A 16,617-nucleotide genomic window follows, 5' to 3' on the forward strand; every position below is an offset into this window, starting at 1 on the left:
GCTCCTTGAGGATATCCCAGGGCCTTCCTCACCTGGGAAGGACTCAAGTTGAATGACAGGTGAGCCAGGATGAGGGAATGCCCAGGACATAGGCCCTTCAGAGCAGGACTGGAGGCCATGCAGGCTCCCGTGGGGGGATCTGGGAAACAGCTATACACAACTGCAAACGTGTTTTACGTCTGTCTCCTTCACCTGAGCCAGGTGAGAGCTGGCTGACGCCCTGGGACCAGCTTCTGGACTGTTTCTCTGGTTGTATTGGTTGCAGGACAAATAAAAAGCTCAGGAGATTGTATATTTCCAGCTTTCTCTGGTCTCAGAAACATTCATGTGCAAAGCACGTGCTGTGGGAAAGCCTGTGAAGGATTCTAAGTAGGATACGCCGGGCTTTTCAGGCAGGGCCACAGTGGCCTCCTTCTGGGCTCTGAGTTTAGGAGACTTGGATTCTCCCCCTCCGCCCTGGCAGGATTCTGCACGTCCTCCACTGGTTGCATTTGTTCCAGCAAACCGTTTAGAGTGCTTCCTCCACTCTAGGCACCGTGCTAGCGCCTAGGCCCTTGGGATTTAGTGCAGAGCAAGACAAGGACCCAGTCTTTAAGAAACCGTTATTTTATTCGATCCTTTAAACAATATAAATATCCCCAGGAGGGATTCTGCTTTGGCCTGCTCATCATTTACCACCCATGTAGAAGGCTTTTTCAGATTATATTTTTGCATGTAGGTTCTGCTCTGGGGAAGCAGAAAGGACACCAAGTACCCCTATCGTCTTTCTCTGGCTGTTTTCCTGTGGTCAGCATCCAGGGTAAAGACTAGGGCCATGGCTAGCCCGTATGGTAACTTCGTGCCAATTAGGAAAAGGTCTCTCTTTCTCAAGGTTTTTTTTTTTTTTGAAAAAGCATCCATTTTTTGAAAATTGTCTTAATGTACTGACTCTGTTAAATCAAGAAACTTTACTACCATCTGCCAGAAAACTGTCATAGTAAATAGACTCTTAAATATAGGATATCTTCTCTATGGTTCATGCCCCCTTAATGTGGTGCCTTTGTACAGTGCACGGCCTGCACAACTGCATGTGGCCGCCTTGGTTAGGATAACAAATGCCAGAGTTTAATAAATACTGGTATTTGGCAGCTGGTATCGGCTGCATTTCTCATTCGACAGAGAAGTGTCTCACTCTGAGTAGGACCTTTGATCCTTTCACGTTTTAGAATATGAGAATGGGGAAGAACCCTTGAGGAAAGGAGACAAGAAGAAATGTGATTCTGTCTCGGTTGTGACATTCTCTGGGTCTCTTGCTCTCGCTCACTCCTGGCTTCCCCAGCAGGCTGGGAGCTGCACAGCCCATCAAAGCACATTTGCGGTAGAGTAACTGGAAGGCCAGTTCTCCAGACTGAGGTGCCCAGGGAATTCTGGCCCTCTGAAGTCAACGGATCTTTCAATGGGAGGGCACCTTCAGAATCCAACCCTGTCATTGTATAGGTAAGCAGAAAGCAGAGGCTCAGGTGTGACATTCCTAAGGAACCGCAGGTGAGAAGTGGCAGAGCTGGCACCAAGACTGTTCTCTATGTCACATTAACTTGTCTTTTGTCTCCCCCACTGCCAGGGGGGAGGGGAACACGTACCACGGGGACAGTGTGGGTCCTGCGGGAGTAGGAAAGACTGTGGACTTGCCTCTTCCAGAGGCTTCTCAGCATAGTGGAGTTTCCTGTTGGCTTGGGGTGTGGTGAACCTGCCACACATGAATGCACTCTAACGACCCCGGCACCCCAGGCTCCTCTCACGTGTTTGGCTTTTTCCTCTCCACCAGCCCCCAACCCAACCCATCCCTGGTGCCAAAGTAGGCTGAGCTGCAAAGCAAGCTTTTTGTATTTGTTTTCTTCATCTCTTAAATCACACACGTTTATTGAGAACTACGGTATTCTTGGATTTATGAGGGGGCTCACACCTTTCTTTATAGGGGCTTGATTTGAAAATGGCCCAAGACAGCAGTTAGATTTCTCTCCAGGGCCAGTGAGACTTCTTTGAGTTCCCTCAGAATGAGTTATGCCTTATTCTTCCGATTACTTTTGATTTTGATGATTGATCATGAAGTTTTTAGCTGAAAGTGGGCAGGTGCCTCAGGGAGACCACTGGACCCTTAGAGAAGCCACCATCTGCATCAGAGCCACATCAGAAAAGCCATCACCACATGAAGGTGCATCGTTTTCCCCTGGATCCCAAGGGACCTCTGGTCTGTGTTCTGGACTGAATGAGGGTTAAACAGACAACCTGTGTTTGCTTCAGGGACACTGTGCCCTAGGCATGGCACTGAAACCAGGGCGTAGAGGTAACCCCAGGCCTCAGATATAATTTTGACCCACAAGGGATCGGAGAGAGAAATTCTTCTCCTTGTCATGTTATTTGAGATGATGTCAGCCCTTATTTTTACTGGAAACCTACCACGGGATGCCAGGAGGATCCCCACGAGCTCCAGCACTGGGTCCTCATCCCCTGGAGCCGAGGCTTTGGTTACAGATAAGAGAGTCAGACGTGGAAACGCGCCCACAGTTGAACACGCAAGTGAGGGATGAGAGGCTGTAGGATCCGGGAAGGCTTCTTGGAGAAGCCGTGGCTTAAGCTAGAGCTTGAACGGAGGATGTCTTTGGAATTGAGTCTTGGAGACTGCTACATGGCCCTACTGGATGGAACTCAGGGGGCCAGCCCAGCCGGGGCCAGCACAGTCTCCTCCTGGTCCTGCCCCCAGACTTCTCCTCTCCCACGTCCTGTCCCTGTCTTCCTCCCACTGTCTCCTTTGCCACCTGCCATCCTCCCGCCTTTCCCCGGCTTCCCCTTCCCCTCCAGTGTCTACGTTTCCGATTATCCCCCCCAGTTGGAGGGACTTGCATTCTTCTGCATTGAGTCTCATTTTGTGATTTCCTGTCCCATATTTTCTAAACTCCCCAAGTCCCTTCTCATTTATTTCCCCGTCCTCTCTGGTGCCGTTTGCAGCACCGCCCAGTTTGTTATCATCTGCAGATTTAATTAGCGTGGTTGATGGCCCCTTCTCTTCCAGACCGAGGCTATGGGGAGGGACCTGCAGTCTCAGGCAGGGACAGCTCCGTGGTGGTGTGTGCACAGGGTCATGGCTGTGGAAAAGCCTGTTTTGGCTGTGTGGAGGGGACATGTTCCAAGCTGGGCTTTTACCTCATATAGGGGAAAAATGCCCCAGGAGCCAGGTTTTTCTGGGAAAAAAGGGAGGATGCTGGAAACTGGATTGCACAAGTCCCCTCAATTTAAATTCCTCTGGCCAGAAGACACCATCTGCAGAATCTAATTATTATCAGCACTGAGCATCTATTATGCACTAGGCATTGTGTTACGTGCCTTTCTTGTATTACTGCTGACCTTCACAAGCACACATTGAGGTCGCCATTGCTTCTGGATTATTGTTTTTCTATTTTACCAAAAAGGAAGCTGCGACTCAGAGAGGCTGTGTTACATATCCGTGGTCACACAGAGAGCAAGTGGCAGGGCTGGGACTTTTGGCCGGGCACCTCAGAGCCTCCGTCTGCTTCATCCCCAGCCTCCAAACTACTCTAGGCTGATGGATTATTTTTGTAGCACTCTCGGTAGATGGGCGGATCTGGACATTTTTGGAAGCACACAAAATATTCAACTCCACTATTTTTTTCGTCATAGTGATAGGTCTTTTCCTGATCAGTGCATCAATATCAGATCCAAGATCTAGATTTTAGCCAATTAGCCTTTATTCATAAACCAGTTTCTTTAAGCTCATTTTTAATATCACTCAAGTCTGAGTTTGGTGTGGTGGGGGCAGGGGGCTGATATGATAATTGCTGACACTGGCTGTTATGTCACTGATGGATCTGCAGGGCAGAACAATGGTTTTCAACTTCAGCTCCCTGAGCCCTAGGGCAGTAAGTCTCAGTGGAGCACTGCATATTTCAGAAAGCATAATTTTTCCCTGTGTGGAACTTTCCAGAACATTAAAGCATGTTTGAAGTCCCTCCTTCCACCCACTAAATGTTAGTGGTGCTTGTGAGCCATGTGACAGTCAAAAGCCTCCACCTGTCTCTAAGGGGGGTGGTACAGCTCTTGGGGTTTGTGTAAAGGAGTCACAGGGGCTAAGGGGGGCTGAGCAGGTGGGACAGTGGCCCTCCAAAGCTCAGTGAGGTGCCATCTTGAAATATTTGGTTTGAGGAAAGGGTTCTTTAGCTGAAGAAAGCTTGCAACCAGCATTTTAGAAGGTTTTACAGCTGCTTTGTATGTGTGCAAAGTCTACCCTGCTTCCCTATACAAGATCTCTGTTATGAGGGATTAATAGGTCCTGGAAGGGAGGCCAGAGCACTGTCTTCAGAAACCTGCCTCCTTGGGGGCTGGCCTGTTGTTCAGTTGGTTGGAGCACAGCCTTGTAGCACCAAGGTCAAGGGTTCAATTCCCCTTACCAGCCAACTGCCCAAAAAAAAAAAAAAAAAAAAAAACCACACACAAAAAAGGAAAAAACCCTGCCTCCTCTGACCAGAAGAAGGGCACAGCCCGGGTCTGTGGCACATGGGAGGCTTGTTCATTCATTCATTCTGTTTGACCACAGCTGAGACTGACCCCAGAGCACAGGGGTGGCTGCTGTGCATCTGTTGCATTTGCCGATCTCCCTGGAGGCTGGGAAGGAGGTCCTGATGTGCCCTCTGCTGGGGGAGGAGACGGCATTCCCGTGAGGACTCCTCGGCCAGGGAAACTCTCCCATCATTCTTTACCTTGTTGAAGGGGGTCTGAGGCTGACCCATCCAGATCACGTGGTGAGGTTCATGGCACACAGCCCCCTAGTGGGCAGGCTGCTCTCCACATGCTGGCTCATTCCTTGCTGCCCCTCTGCTCTCCGTTTCCTTCTCTCCCGTGCCACCCACAACCCTTTCTGCGTATGCAAGTCTCATCCATACAGTGTTGAAAGGACAGCTCACATGCCTCCCCTCTGTGACATTCTTTCTGTCCTCCACCCAGAGTCAGCTCTTCCAGTGGTTTCTTATGTCAGTGAGAACTCTTGGTTGTATTGACAGAAAACCCAACTCAAAGTGGCTTAAACAACAAAGGGAATTTCGCTCGTGTAATCAGGAAGCCCATCAGCAGGTCTGTGGAGACTTGTTCCAGCAGCTCAAGTGATGTCCCCAGGGGCCCCCAATTTCTCCAATTTTCTGCTCAACCTTCTGCAGGGTCCACTTCATCCTGTATTTGCTCAATGACCCCTTGGCTGTCCCAGGCCTTGCCTTTATGGAGTGATGTGGTTTGTCTATGATCTTTTCTCCTCTGCTGGGGGCTAGTCCCGTGAGCCCGAAGCCCAGTTGTCAGTCCACACATCTTGCTCAGTTTTAGGAGAGGCCCTGTCTTTTCTGCCAACGTCTTCAAGGATTATGGATTTTCACTCTCTTTTTTTGGTAGAAATGTCATCTCTGGCTACTGGGTTCTGTCTAGCCTGTTATTTTCAGCATTGCAGACTCCCAAGAGAAACGTTTTCCTTTATCCTCGACCTCACTATCTGTCGTTCAACTATATGCCAGGTGCCACTGCCTCGGTGGGCTCAGCTGCTGTGGGATCCCCACTGAGGTCAAGGGCATGTGTTCTGTAGTCCGAGGGCCAAGGGCGTGCTCTGCATGTTGAGTACCACGGCAGAGATGTGGCAGTGGTTGCTCTTGAGATGGCTCTTAAAAAAATCCTTTATTATATGCTTTAGAGTTTATGAAATATAACTTCATTTGATTCTGAGGTACCATGGGATCATTATTCAGTTTTGATATGTATTACTTAATTACCTATTAAGTAATATGCTATTTAATGTAAGAGATTTTAGTGAAAAATAATATTTTTTAAAACAAAAACGTGTGATGTGTGGCATTGTTTTACATTTTTACACATCTTTTTTCCCTAGATTTTTTTTTTTCTCTTTTTTTTTTTTGTCTTTTTTCGTGACCGGCAATGGATCGCAACCCTCAGTGTCATGCCCGTACCGGACTGGGACCGGCAACGGGATCGCAACCCCCGGTGTTGCACCCGCGCCTCGCTCAGCCAGTGAGCGGCCGGTCTGTACGTGGGATCCGAACCCTTGGCGGGAGCGCCACCGCGCTCCCAAGCGGCGCACTGTAGCAGTGCGCCACCGGGCCGGCCCTTTTTTCCCTAGCTTTATTGAGATATAATTGATGTATAATAAACTGCACATATTTAAAGTATCTAAACTGTTGAGCTTTGACATAGGTACATGCCTGTGAAACCATGACCATAATCAAGATAATGAACCACCCCCAATATTTCCACATGTCCTTTTGTATAGTCTGTCCTTCTCTCCTACAAGTGGTGTTATCATTAATAATTATGATCATTTTAACATTGCTTCTCAGTCTCAGTGAGCTTTGGTGGCTCGTCAAACATGGCACAGCTGGCAAGTGACAGAACCGGGGCCCACGGCCAGGTCCTCAGGTCCTAGTGCCCATGGCCTTCCCGTGGCCTATCCTCCCTGGTGAAGACTATTCCCCATTTCTTCCAGCTGTGGGATTGTGACGTAGAAGAAACCCAGAGAGCGCTTAATCACAGTTCACTGCTGACTCCCACGTGGTGGTCCTCAGGGTGATGTGCTGCCCGTGGGGGCCGCTGCAGCTCCGGGATTAGGTGGGGACTGGTCCTCCCAGCCTATGCATGCAGGAGGGTCTGACTCCTTGGTTTTCCTGGATTCCTCTCACTGCTTCATCTTCGCCTGGGCTTTGAGCAGTGGTTCCTGGGTGGCTCCTGCCTGGAGTGCAGTGATATGTGACCCAGAGCGGAGACTGTGCTGGTAGCTCCAGAGATCACCTCTTCTGGGTGCCTGCCTATTTTGGTGCCTGGATATATGACAAGAGTGGCTGAGTTTTCATTTCTGTAAGATCCTGGCTGGGTTGTCCCCAGTCTTTGGCTGGGGACCAGGTGCAGCCTTTTTCTTAAGAAGAGTCATGCTGCGGACTTTTTCTGGGTCTCTGGGATAGGGCTCAGTGGACCTTTGTCCTGTCCTCTGCCTTTGCTGGTCATGGGCCATCCTCACCTTGGCCTGCAGAGGACGGGGCTGAAGAGGGGGTTCCCTTGCTGTCCTCCAGGGGCTCCCTGGACAGCAGGTCTTCTTCTTTCCTCCCCTAGTCATCAAGTTCTTCCTTGTGCTTAATTCCAAACCGCTGTGTCTCTGGGAGGTCCAGGCAGAGCCTGCCCCCGATCATAGGCTGGAAGTTCCTGAGAGCCACAGGACGTTAGGGCCTTAGTCTCAACGATGACACAGGTAGACTGTGGGGTTCCTCCAATGGAGCAGTTGTGAGGCCTGTCTCTGATGAATCCCTGCTCCCGTTTCAAAAGCCCTCTGTCTCAAGACTGCACCCCACACTCTTTCATCCGTGACAATGGCTGCCCTGGCCGCAGTCTCAGCACCTCCTCGGGGGCCTCCTCCAGCTGCATGAGCAGCAACCATGATGGAAGCAAGGGAGTCTGTCTCCCATCTGTCCGCCTCCATCACCTGCACGCCCACCTCCCCACCCTTCCTCTGGCAGCCCCACTCTCAGGCCATGATGTGCTGCAGCTGACGGTCTCGGCTCACAGCGGGGCCCGGGACCAGAGTACACTCAGGCCTCTGGGGTCGGCGTCAAGGTGGCTTGGCAGGGCTGCTGAGGGAGGCTTGTGGAGTATCAGCTTCCAGAGCTCGGCTGGGGCTGGTTCCCATTCACTCTTGTCTCTCTGGAGGAAGGATGTGCTCTTGTGAAGCCACATGCAATCGTTGGATAACAACGACAGGACATAAACAATAAGGAAAATCTCAGCAGGGACACGCGGCTCCAGTCCCTGCTGAGGGCCTGGAGTAGTGGCTGCAGTGCTGGAGAGAGGCGGCTGGGGGCCGATCCCCCCACTCCCGGCCACGTTCCTCCATCCCCATCCACCCGACCTCTTGTGAAGGGAGGGGGCTGCAGGATCGCCCATGGGTGGGTTGGGGGTCCTCGGGGATGTCCGATGTCCTCCCTCACAGGCAGTGTGGGTTGCACCCTGGTGCCAGCAGACCTGGGTCCCATTCCTGGCTCAGCTCTTCATTAGCAGTATGTCCATGTCCAAGCCACTTAGCTGCCTGGGCGCCAATGCTTCATTTGTTACTGTAGAGAGATGTGTTAGGTGTCCTTGGAAGTCTCTCCAATTCCAGAGTCCTGGAGATAGATCAGTTTGCTCTTGTGAAATGTCCCATGCCTGTAGCTGGCTGTGCCTTGGGCTGGCAGCAGGGGTGTTGGATGACACCCTGGCAGTCGGATGTGTGGCAAGTAAGGACACCAGAAACCTTACATTTGACATCTCTCTTATTTTCCAGATCCCTACTTCTCCTTAATGCCACAACACCCCTATAAGCCTATAAGGCAGGGAAGTTACAAGGTCCCAGAGCGCTAACATCCAGGATTCAAATCTTAATCTTTCTGACTCAAACCTCTTTCCATTCTCCTACTATGCCTGAAAGAATCTAAATCCAAAAGTAGGGTGGAATGGTTGTCAGTTGGGCCCAGAGATCAAGGAAGATTTCTAAATTTTTTTAGCTCAGTACACGTTAACCTCCATCCCGGGTCAGTAAGAAGAGCTTCTGCGTTCAGTGATGGTTCTGCTCAGGGGTTTTCAAGTATTTGTTTTTTCCTTTCAGGGCCATAGCTGGTCACACCAGCTAATATTTCACATCAGCTCATGTGTTCTTCTTTTTATGAGAAGGTACCAATATTACATGACATAAAAGGAACATGATGACTAGATGTTAGCACCACAAAACTGCATTCCAGCTTTTCTTTTCATTTAAAACAAGTTCATTTGAGGAGAGTGGAGAAGGAGTGTTCATTGCTGGAGGAAATTGACACCCCCACCTTGGAAACAATTTTGCATTGGTTAGGATAAGGTTAGGCTGCAATTGGTAGAGCGCTAAAATTGCAATGGCTAAACAAGGCAGAATTCTATCTTTTGCATGAAAATCTAGGAGGCAGCCCAGGGCTTCCACAGTCAGACCCAAAGTGTGTCTCTCTGGACTCTTTGCTGTTTCTGGCTGGACTTTGACCTTAAGGTCTGCTTGTATCCATGTTTTAGGCAGCAAATTGGGGAAAGGAAGAAGATGACGATGGGGGAACAGAAGGCACTTACTTCCTGATTTTGAAGAAGATTCCAGAAGCTGCTTCACGACACTCTCACCTACACCACACCGGGCAGAAATTACTGTTATGAAAACACCTCGTTGCAAAGGAGATGTAGTCTTGAATCTGGATCTCAATATGCTTGGTTAAAAACGAAGAAACGGAGAAAGGCTGATAGAGAACAGCTAGCAGTCTGCCACCAAGGACGGGACCTTGACCCCTGCCTCCCAGCCCTTCCCCAGACTTTGGACATCTACAGCCATTTAATGGATTTTGGTGCACACCTGAGCCACGCTTGGTTAAAAACGAAGAAACGGAGAAAGGGACTGATAGAGAACAGCTAGCAGTCTGCCACCAAGGCCGGGACCTTGACCCCTGCCTCCCATCCCTTCCCCAGACTTTGGACATCTACAGCCATTTAATGGATTTTGGTGCACACCTGAGCCACCAATTCTAAATAAAGTTAAAAAGGCATTCATCACATTTAAAAAATAAGGACAAAAAATAAGACGCTAAAATTAATGACAGTCACGATTTTGTCTTAGTGAGAGGGTGATGCTGCCTGCTGTCTTTCACCAAAAACGTGGTTCCTGGGGCCGGGATAGCGAGCTGGGCCTGCGGGTCAGCTCCACAGATGGTTCCTTTTCTTACCTGTTGTTCTCACTAGATCAGAAAAACTTAAATTACAGCTAGAATTACAGTTAGGCAAGTGATTCATGACTCTTTCTCATAGTTTGGATATGCCAACCACAGATAAACATGGAAATTGGGGAGATTTCTTGCCGAAGGCCACTTTCAGCATTTTGTCAGAACTATGTCCTACTCGGAAGCAGGAAGGTTGGTGTTTCATCTTAGGGCTGCCACATGGATTCCTGACCTACCCTGTCATTTGGTTTTGGTCTGAAACTGCATCCTTTGTTTTGTTACAGCCCTTGGATGTGGTTTTTAACTACGACCAGTAACGCGTCGTGTCTGTCTCCAAGGAGAGGAGGAGACCATCAGCTAGAGAAAAAACTGCCTGGATTTGAAACTGTTTTTATTGCTTTGTTTTAATTTACTTTGGGTAAATTACTTAAAATTTCCCTACCTTGGCTTCCTGAACTTTAAAATAGAGATAGGATAGTACAAGCCTTACGACGTAGTTGTGAATATTCACAGGCTAAAGCACGCGACCACCTCAGTCAGTTCTGTCACTGCCAGTGCATCTTCACTGTGGCGATTGTTATCACCCGCAGGTATTTGCAAACTCCAGACCATCCAAGCCTTTCATACCGCAACTTGTTCTTCTTAAATCCTTGTTTATTCTTCATTCCTCTCCCTTACAAACCATGAGTTTTCATCCCTGAAGTGGGGTAAGGTTCTGGATTCTTGGATAACTGAATACACTGCGGAGTCACCATTTAAAAATCATAGAAATAGTCTTCATTTGGCATTTTGAGTGCCATAGACTACTTTTAAATTTCATTCATCATTTCAGAAACATGTGTGAGCCCTTCACAGCCAGTGTCCTCCAGTGGGGAAGTGACCTTCTCCTTGCCATCTATTTCTCTGCCTGGCAGACTGACAAGGCAGACGGTCGGAGGCTGTGAGTTGATGGCTTGCACTATTATCTTCACCACTAAACCGGGATCAGAAGGCGTATCGTTGTACAGCAACTGGTCTTTGTGAATGAGCCTGGGAACGATTTTCGAAAGGGACACTGCTTTTCTGTGAGCAGTGATGCCTCTACTGCACACGAAGTCGGTGACTTCTCAATACTGATGTGCATCCTGCTTCACAAAACACACGTTAATTCAGTGCAAACCTCCTGGCTCCTGTGGCACGTGTGCTCGGGGCCCGCGGATCAAGGAGCTGCTGAGCGCAACTGTGTGGAGCACACTTGCTGGCCTCCGGTTCCCAAACGCCCCGCAGGGCCTTGTCCCAGGGCAAGCGGTGGGCTGTGGGCAGCACACCCATGTCTCCCGCTGTGGCGTGGGTCACAGTCCTTTGATGAAGGATTTTGCTATCAGCTGGTGCCACGTTCTCGCTGAATATGATGTTTGTGATTAATTTTGCAGGTAGTTTGAGAAGCTTCTCACCAATAATGAGACTTGCCAGTTTTTCCTACTTGGTTTCTTTCATTCATTCTTTAGTGATGAAATTAATTCAATTAATATCAGAAAGCTGTTTTTTTTTTTTTTCCTGTGTGTGCTTGTTCTGGAAAAAAATCAAGGTTTTATTTAAAGACGAGGAGATGCTGTGCTGGCTTCCTGTCATGATCTGACATAACAGACATGGTGGCCAAATGGATGGCCGAGCTCAGTAAACCTAAGTTTCAAATGCTCATCACCACATTTTCTTTCATTACTCTTCATTTTTGGGTGGCATGGACACACAACACAGTGTCTTGTCCTGGGACATAGATTCGCGCTCTGTGCTCATGTCGGAGCCCTGTTCATGATTTACGCGTTCATGCGTATGATATGCTTTTGAGTTGCGGTGTTTGCGTTATCATTTTATAGCCTCACTTTCAGGCTTAGGTGGATCTCTTCTGTGACTTGGGGCTGTGACACAGCACAGTAGTAGAACAAAAATACAAACCTGAACAGTAGACGGTGAAAACGTGAGTGGAGACAAGCTGCAGGCTGGTGTCTGAATGCGAGCAGAGGTTATGAAGAACGTGATGGGATTTCTGTAAAAATCATAGTTGCTAACACTTCAAATCTGTGAACACATTTCTTTAACTCTTTTTTCCCTCCGAAGCCACCAAACTCCCAGAGACCACACTTTGGGAACATGATCCTACAGTTTTTGACAACAACATTCCTGGAACAGAGCTCATGAATTGGGTATGTGGGAGGGGACTGGATCCTGGTGAAGTTTAAAGAGAACAAAAATCAGAAACTGAAGGAACAACAGGTCTGGGCTTCTAGTTTGGGAGAGTTGGGGAACAAGGAATTTAAGGTATGTCCTTACACGTGTTTTCGTTTCTTCTTTCTTTGTACCTTGCAGAGTAAAAGCCAGGGATCCGTCTTTGTCCGGATACACGCCCCATGGCAGGTGCTGGCCAGAGAGGCAGAATTCTTGAAGATCAAAGTTCCCACCAAGAAAGTATGAGCATGTTTCTCCTGGGTTCTGGGCCTCCCGAGGGCGGGGTGAATGTGAATAGTTTGGGAAGAAGACCAGGTGGGATGTGGGTTTTGTGGAATTGAAGTCACATTCTCCTCCCCAGGGATCCTAAGTATGTGGCCGTGATGTGGGTGGGACAGGGGAGAGAGCTGGGGTGGGAGAGGGATCTTCCCTTTCGGAGCAGTGTCTGGGTTGTGCTCCAGGAGAAGCCAAGCACCGCCCTGCTGCACCTCTTCATCTCTCTGTTGCACCTCTTTTCTCCCCCTTCTTGGGGTCCCAGCACTGCCAGACATTTCTTTAGAGGGGAAGTAGCAACGAGGGCAGACAGCAATCATGCTGCGTGGGCCAGCAGTGCGCAGGGCAAAGAGCACCACGCTGACGTGGTGACTCCTGTTCTGCTGCCAAATACTGCCCCATGGTAGGTTTCACTGATCTCTTCTGTGAGATAGAAGGTTCTTAATCAGGCGAGTTGATTAAAATCATCTGGGGGATGTTCTCAAAGTGTTCATACCAGCATCCACCTCCGGGGTTTTGATTCAGTTGGTTGGTATGGAATGAGGTTCTGACACCATTACTGTGAACATCCCCAGCAGGTTCTGATGCATATCTGGGTCGAGATCCACACAGCTTAGATGAAGTCTGAGTTAGTTTTCAGCCAGAATAGTTTATATGTAATTTTAAAAAATCTACCTAGGAAATTCCTAGGTGACATGTCTCCTTGTATAACAAAATCCAGCAAATAGCTCCAAAGAGAAAGGAAGCATGTGTTCACAAATTCCCCATTCTTTTCCTTTAGGGGAAAGACTGTGTCCATCTGAGATGTCTCTTGGGTAGGGTCTTGGGTAGATGGTATTCTAGTTTGACCACAGGTGATCCATGGGCATTCTCTCTTTCTTTTTCTGTCTTTGTCTTTCCATCTCTCTCTGTCTCTGTCTGTCTCTCACACACACACCCACAGTGTAGTTTCCCAAGTGGTGAGCCACCTTTGCACAGAACATCTTGATCGCTGTGACCACCATTACCGTAATTTCCCCGCTCCCCATCATTAACAAAGCTCCTTATTTGCTGCCTTCTGTGCTGCCACTGTCTCACCTGCCTTCTCCATCACTGCCTTCGCCAGCGTGGTATAGTCAGCAGCACCGTTCTGGTTTACGCCGTTGGCTATGCTGGTAGCACTTTCACGACCGACAGACCTACTGTTTCCATTAAACATTATGCGTCAAATGCCAGTATGTGGCTGATGCCATCACGAATACCCTACTCAAGAAGAAAAAAGTCTATGGTTTCTGTTCTTATGGATTTATTAAAATGGACAATATATCCATGGCAGGTGGACAAATGCATATTAAACAATGAACTGTGTTAAACACAGGTGTGAATATTAGCTACAAATATTTTGCCAATAAAAGATACATTTTTGAGGTCCCATGCCTGGGGTGTCCTGGTTTCACAAGGCCCACGCCGTGGTCTTCTCCCCTTCAGCTGCGCTGCTATGTTCTTTGTCTCCTGGTTTTAGCTTTCTAACTCTTAATACCAGCGGCCTCAAATGCAGGCACCGTCTTTGCTCTGGACCCTGCTTCTCCTCAGCTGGCGCTCTCCCAGTCTCCTGAAAACGTGACCCAGTCCGTCCTCGGTTGGAGGCTTCTGTTTCCCTCTGGCGGGGTCCTAACTTGGCCAACCATCTCACGTCCCTTTCTTCTGATTTCCTTCTAACTCCAATATATTCTCCTTTCTCTTTGGTTTATTGAAATATCACTCTCTTAACCTCATTCTATTTGTATCTTGTGTCCTATGTGTTAATCTCTGCTGGCGGATCCTGGGACAGAAGGTGAGCAACCCTCTCCTTCCCAGGCTGCTGTCTCTCTCCCCCAGGACGATCCTTTTAGCAAGAAACCTAGAGGCCTAGGGGAAGCGCGTGTCCTCCTCTACGCCGCTGCGCCTGCTTTTCTTCTTTGCTCTCCGTCCCACCCTCTTTCCCTCCAGGCTTTTCTTTCCCTTCTCTCTCCCACCACCTCCCTCTCTGGACGCCCCTCCCACTCTCCGTCTCTGTTCTTTGCACACCTGCCAGTCCTCCACACCTCTTGTCTCGCTGCCACCTTCTCCTGCTCCTTATCCCAAGACTTAGTCCCCACGGAGTGCTTGCCTCTGGTTCCTGTGGTCTCTGCTTTGTCCTTTCACAGGCTCACACCCTTAGAGCACAGTTTCGCATAAATGACATACGGGTTGAGCATCCCTCATCCAGAATGCTTGGGACCAGAAGTATTTCATATTTCACATTTTTTTGGATTCGGGAATATTTGCATTATTCTTAGTGCACCAGTGAAGGTCTCTGCTTTGTCCTTTCACAGGCTCACACCCTTAGAGCATAGTTTCGCATAAATGACATACGGGTTGAGCATCCCTCATCCAGAATGCTTGGGACCAGAAGTGTTTCATATTTCACATTTTTTTGGATTCGGGAATATTTGCATTATTCTTAGTGCACCAGTGAACATTTCCTTTGAGTGTTATGTCAATGCTCAAAAGGTTTTGGATTTTGAAGCATTTCAAATTTCAGACTTTCAGATTTGGGATATTCAACCTGTATCTGACCTCAGAGTTTCAGTGCCCCTGTACATCAGCCATTTGAAACTCGCCATCAGTAGTTTAGGGAGTACCTGCACTTGAATCTGTAGATGAGACGTTTAGGGTGAAGACATAGTCTGAAGTGGCCGTCTCTGGGTTTGCCCCCTCCCTTTTCATTTTGGCAGCACAGGGTGGTGGGTGCTGCTCAGAAGAACAGGGTTCTAGCTTTGGCTCTGTACTTACTTGCTGTGTGACTTGGGGATGTCACCCATCTTTCAGAGCCTCAGCTTCCTCATCTGTGATATGGGCATAATAATACTTGGCCTATTTTCCTTACGAGGTTGTTGTAAGAATACAAGAGTTTGTTATTGTGTCTGTTTTCCCAAACATTTTATGTGTATTCTCAATTCATAGTCCCCCAGCATCTTCCTTCCCGACCAAATAGGCCTCCAGCCCTGAGGAGCTCCCACTGTAAGCCGGGCTTAGGAGAGGCACCAAGGCTTAGGAGAGGCGAGGAGGCCTCAGAAACCACCCAGGCCCTCAGGGAGCAGACAGCCAAAGGTGGCAGAGTGCACATCCCCAGGCACCAAAGCAGGGATTCAGTTCTGTGTCAAACTCATTCACACAGCACAGATCCTGCATGTCAATGTGGGGTTAGGGAGTCGGCGCAGAGGCAGAGCCATGTGATTGTTCCTGCAAGGCTGTGGATTTAACAGAGAGAACTTTTCCCCAAAGTTTCTGGGTCCCAGCCTTGACACAGGTGGACTGTTCTGGCATCCTTCTTTGAGTTCAGCCACATGGCCCTGGATCCTCTTTGTATTCACAGAATGAAGTGGCTTGGAGTTGACCTCATAGTGTGTATTATGAGCAGGCGAGGGGGATATAACTTGGTATGCTGGGTAGGATGCTCATGTTTGTAAAAATTAATCTGAGGCTGTGATCCCAGGGGTGGGGGTGTGGATTAACCCAGTTCCTGAGGTCAGAGAGGAGCGTGGAGAGGGGAGTCCATGGAGGACTTACCTTGGGTCAAGTGGCATTTCTGACCTTTTTTGGGTTTGGGAAGTGACTAAAATGAGAAAAAACCACATTTGCAAAGAGCCCCACCCTGGCAGCAGGGGAACGTGGAGGAGGAGTGAGGCATGGCGCGGGATCACTTAAGCATCCTCCAGGCCGGCAGAGGCTTGGACCATCTCTCAGCAGGGTCCGGAGAGACTAGGAAGATGGAGAGGAAATCATGAAATCGAGATCTCAAACCTGGACAAATCCATCGTAATACGTCCAGGGACTCTGCGTCCCGAGCACAGATATTAACAGGGAGGGGGAATCTTGGAAGGAAGCATTTGTTTTCCAAAAACAACAACTGAAGAGCCAGCATTTTGTGAGGGACACTCAACATCCACCCACAGGAGGGGCGGGAAGTTTGGCCTTTGGCCCCGAGCAGCCTGAGAAGGTTTGAAATGGGTGTTTGGGGGCTGGTGCTTTCTTGCTTCTGCTTGTTACCAAGGTGGCCTCCCTAAATTGTGGTCAACATCTGTGTTTATTTCTTATTCGCTTATATGTACACATGGAAATAACCCCCCCTTTTTCTCACCCCTTATGTTCATTTATTCCCCAAGCCTCTAGCAGAGACAAGGCTGGGAATGGGTGAGGTTGGTATCTGAGGCTGTTGGGGAGGACTTTCTTGTGCATGGAATCATATTAACCCAGCAGAGTCCACTCACTTTGGAAGAAGGGACATGCTGGGGACGGCTGAAAATCACTCTTGTCCAATCTGTGAGAGCATTCGCAGCGATTCCTA

General features: G+C 48.8%; 1 protein-coding gene across 1 annotated transcript in view; it reads left to right on the forward strand.

Moving 5' to 3' along the window:
• Nucleotides 1-12,242, forward strand: part of LOC103608595 (anoctamin-2-like) — a gene marked incomplete at its 5' end in the record, with an annotated part of 70,845 nt that extends 58,603 nt beyond the window's left edge. The window contains one exon of the mRNA XM_008593015.1: nucleotides 12,138-12,242. Coding sequence (XP_008591237.1) covers nucleotides 12,138-12,242 — 105 coding nt within the window. The remainder of the gene's footprint in view (nucleotides 1-12,137) is intronic.
• Nucleotides 12,243-16,617: the final 4,375 nt, after the last annotated feature.

The sequence above is a fragment of the Galeopterus variegatus genome, unplaced genomic scaffold, assembly GCF_000696425.1.
Source record: "Galeopterus variegatus unplaced genomic scaffold, G_variegatus-3.0.2 Scaffold8615, whole genome shotgun sequence".
Classification (NCBI taxonomy): Eukaryota; Metazoa; Chordata; class Mammalia; order Dermoptera; family Cynocephalidae; genus Galeopterus; species Galeopterus variegatus.